Source organism: Sinocyclocheilus rhinocerous, unplaced genomic scaffold (genome assembly GCF_001515625.1).
Source record: "Sinocyclocheilus rhinocerous isolate Xijiao unplaced genomic scaffold, SAMN03320098_v1.1 scaffold17685, whole genome shotgun sequence".
In the NCBI taxonomy this organism is placed as follows: domain Eukaryota; kingdom Metazoa; phylum Chordata; class Actinopteri; order Cypriniformes; family Cyprinidae; genus Sinocyclocheilus; species Sinocyclocheilus rhinocerous.
In genome coordinates this window covers 4835-8166 of record NW_015648786.1, presented here as the reverse complement: position 1 = coordinate 8166, position 3332 = coordinate 4835, and the positions used below count along the sequence as shown (strand labels likewise).

At 36.1% G+C, this 3332-nt stretch overlaps 1 protein-coding gene across 1 annotated transcript; it reads right to left on the bottom strand.

The window, feature by feature from the left end:
* Positions 1-1759: 1759 nt before the first annotated feature.
* On the bottom strand, positions 1760-2667 carry LOC107710246 (stonustoxin subunit alpha-like; the record flags this gene model as incomplete). The annotated part of the gene is made up of 1 exon (XM_016514980.1): positions 1760-2667. A coding segment is annotated over one exon (593 nt), but the record flags the coding sequence as incomplete, so codon positions are not given.
* Between the last annotated feature and the right edge of the window lie 665 nt (positions 2668-3332).

The following is a 3332-nucleotide window of genomic DNA, read 5'->3' as shown; positions in this document are numbered from 1 at the left end:
GCCGAAAACAGGAAAAGGCAAATTTACGTGACACTCTCCAGGCCTGCAAACACCCAAGATCCATACAGCGTGACTCCTCGTGACCTCGTGAGGGCAGGGCTCTGCAACCTTCAACATCAAAAGAGCCATTTTGGCTCCTTTCCCACCAAATACAATTCTCGAAATTCTACACATGAAATATGAAAGCAAACAGACATATGATTATACATTTTGTGTATGTGTTTTGTATGCAGCTCATGGTATTTTTATAACAATAAAGTATGTTTATGACAAATATTAGCAGTGTAGCATTATTAAACATACAAACAGTGCATGTCTGCCTATTATAGAATCAAAATCAACTATAGATCACAATTGGAAGTTATTAGAACTAGATGTTAATTTAAAGTGTTTTTTCAAATACATTATTACACAAATTTTCAGTAGTTTGATGCTAATTATACCTTTAATTATGTTTTAGGATGTATTTGTCACGTGTATGTTCTGTGTTTCTATGTAAATTTTCAATAAGAGCAGATGTCTGACAGAAATAAAGTCACACTGTTAGTAATGAGTGAAGCTGGTAAAGCTGTTTGTGGAGTTGTTTAAAACTACAGTTGATTTCATTGAAGGCTGTGGCTGAAGTAAGCTGTAGTTCTTGTGTTTCTAATGTTTCTCTTTTCTTCAGTGAATCTGCTTGTTAACAGCAGCTGTTCATCAGCATCTGAATTAATTCGATTGTGTTCATTCTCTCTATCAGGACTATATTAGTAAACTCATGTAGGGAATAGTGAATGAGGGTGTAGGGTGTGATTTGAAGCACAGCCTCTGAGTGTCGACTTTGAGCTGATAATTCACAGTATATTGCAGTAGGATACTTTCTCAAAAAGTAATTTCTGGAAAAATATTTTCCAGAATGCATATTTCTTTACAGTATATTACTGTTTTAATGGAAAATAGTATTTTACTGTCAAAACTTGGCTGTTTTTTAACACAAGTTTTTAACAGTGTAGTTAGAAATAGGTAAATAATTTACTCTTCTATGCTGTAAGGGTCTGGGCTTATTTATATTAACACAAATTATGTTAAAGAAATACAGATTCTCTTTGTAACTCAAACCTTTTAGAGTAAGAGCCTCATATAAATATCCCTGTGGCTCGCTCAGTGGTAGAGCATTGCGTTAGCAGATTCTCTTTGTAACTCAAACCTTTTAGAGTAAGAGCCTCATATAAATATCTGTTCCTGTGGCTCAGTGGTAGAGCATTGCGTTAGCATTGCAAAAGGTTGTGGGTTCAATTCCCCGGGAACACACACATTGGTAAAAAATGTATAGCCTAAATGCACTGTAAGTCGCGTCTGCTAAATGCATAGATTATTATAATTATATAAGTTAAAATACTAGTTTAATATTATAAAGCACTATATTCATGTAGATTTATGAATGAAACTAAGCAGACAGTGATGTGAATGTTATTTGAGTGAGAGCTGAGGCTCAGAGGCTCCTGTCATGTAAAGCTGTTGTGCTCGTGGAGACCTAATAAAGCAGAAAAGACAATCATTTCAGAAGAAGAGATGCTGATGAAGATTTTCTAGTTATCAAGCAGTAGATTGAAGCTCTGAAGCTCCTGAAAGATTGGAATTACAGCGAGATCAACCGTGTTCAGCAGTGATAATGTAATTGTTTGTACAGAATTCATTTAGTGAATTGAGTGTTAAATCAGCGCAGACAGAAAAATAAAGCAGACGATCAGGAGACGGATTCATTCAATTCAGTCTCTGTGTTTCATTCTGCTGATCTCAATCACATTCATGATTATTCATACTGTCATCAGTTCACATCAGGGATTCATAAACGACTTCATCATTAAATGAGTCACAAATGTACTTTTATTACATTTGATGATCAGTTTACAATATAAATAATAAAGCAACTTTATTACTCTGTTTATTAAAGATTCCGAACAGTATGTGTGTCTGATCTAGATTTATAACTTGTAGATGACAATAAATACAAATAAATACAAATATAATAAAGTGAGATTTAATGAATTAGTGTGCATGTGAACATCAGAAAGGGGATTTACAGAGAGTCTCTCTATCGTTTAATATCACACAGAGACAATGAGGAATCATAATAAACTGTAAATCCAGCACAGAGGGGTTCAGTGAATGTGGTTTTGAGTGTGTGTAAGTGTGTGACTGTGTGTGTGTCAGAGACGCTGTAGAAGGACAGAGAGCCGGCCGACACGTCCAGATACACTCCTACTCTATTAGAGGATGAACAGACGACAGGTATATCAGTTCTGTTATTATTGTGCCAGACAGTGAATCTGTCATCAGAGCAATCCAGACTCCAGGATTTGTCATTCCATCCAAACATACAGCCTTCTCTCACTCCTTTCCTGCTGATTCCTTTATATGACACTGATATATCAGCATTATCTCCGCTCCATTCAGCCTCCCAGTAACAGCGTCCAGTCAGACTCTCAACACACAGAACCTGAGGAACATCATCAAATCTCTCTGGATGATCAGGATACGGCTGATGCTCATAATCATGTGTGATCCTCCTGTTCTCATCAGACAGCATGAGTCGAGTGTTTGCTGTGTTTGGATCCAGTGTGAGATCACAGGCATCTGAACACAAGAAGAGAGAAACATCAAGAACAACACGACAGTGAACAGTGTCTGTGTGTGTTTACAGCTTTGACTATATTTGCAAAGTCCAAAATGTCCTCACTATTCACAAATGTCCTCACTAATAGTGAAAGCTGTTGAACAGCGACTAGTGATTGGGATCTCACTAGCAGTGCTGGACCTAGACTTCTGGAGCCCGAAACAAAACTCTGTGAAAAACCCTGTCAGGCCTAAAGCACAACACTAAAGTTGGTTTATCATGTATACAAGTCAAATCATCTTTATTTCTATAACATTTTATACAATACAGATTGTTTCAAAGCAGTCACAGATTGAGACTGTGCTGTAAAGCAGCTCTAACAAGCCAATAGTGTGATTCTAGAGCTCAAGTCAGTTCAGTGTTGATTCAGTTCAGTTCAGTAAGTGTATATATATATTTAAATTGGCTGAACAGCTACTTCTTAATCTCCCCAGAGCTGAACTTGATGCTAACAGACAGAGGAGACATATAGGACAAACGTATATATTGCACAGATGATTTTCTATCATATTATGCACATACCAATTTATATAGTTTATAATAATAATAATAATTATTATTATTATTCTGTGTGTGTTGCCCTCTACTGACCAGCTGCCACTGAAATACATATACAAATGTTTTAATAATTAATGTGTACTGACACAAACTAAAAATTACATTTCATCAGTGGACT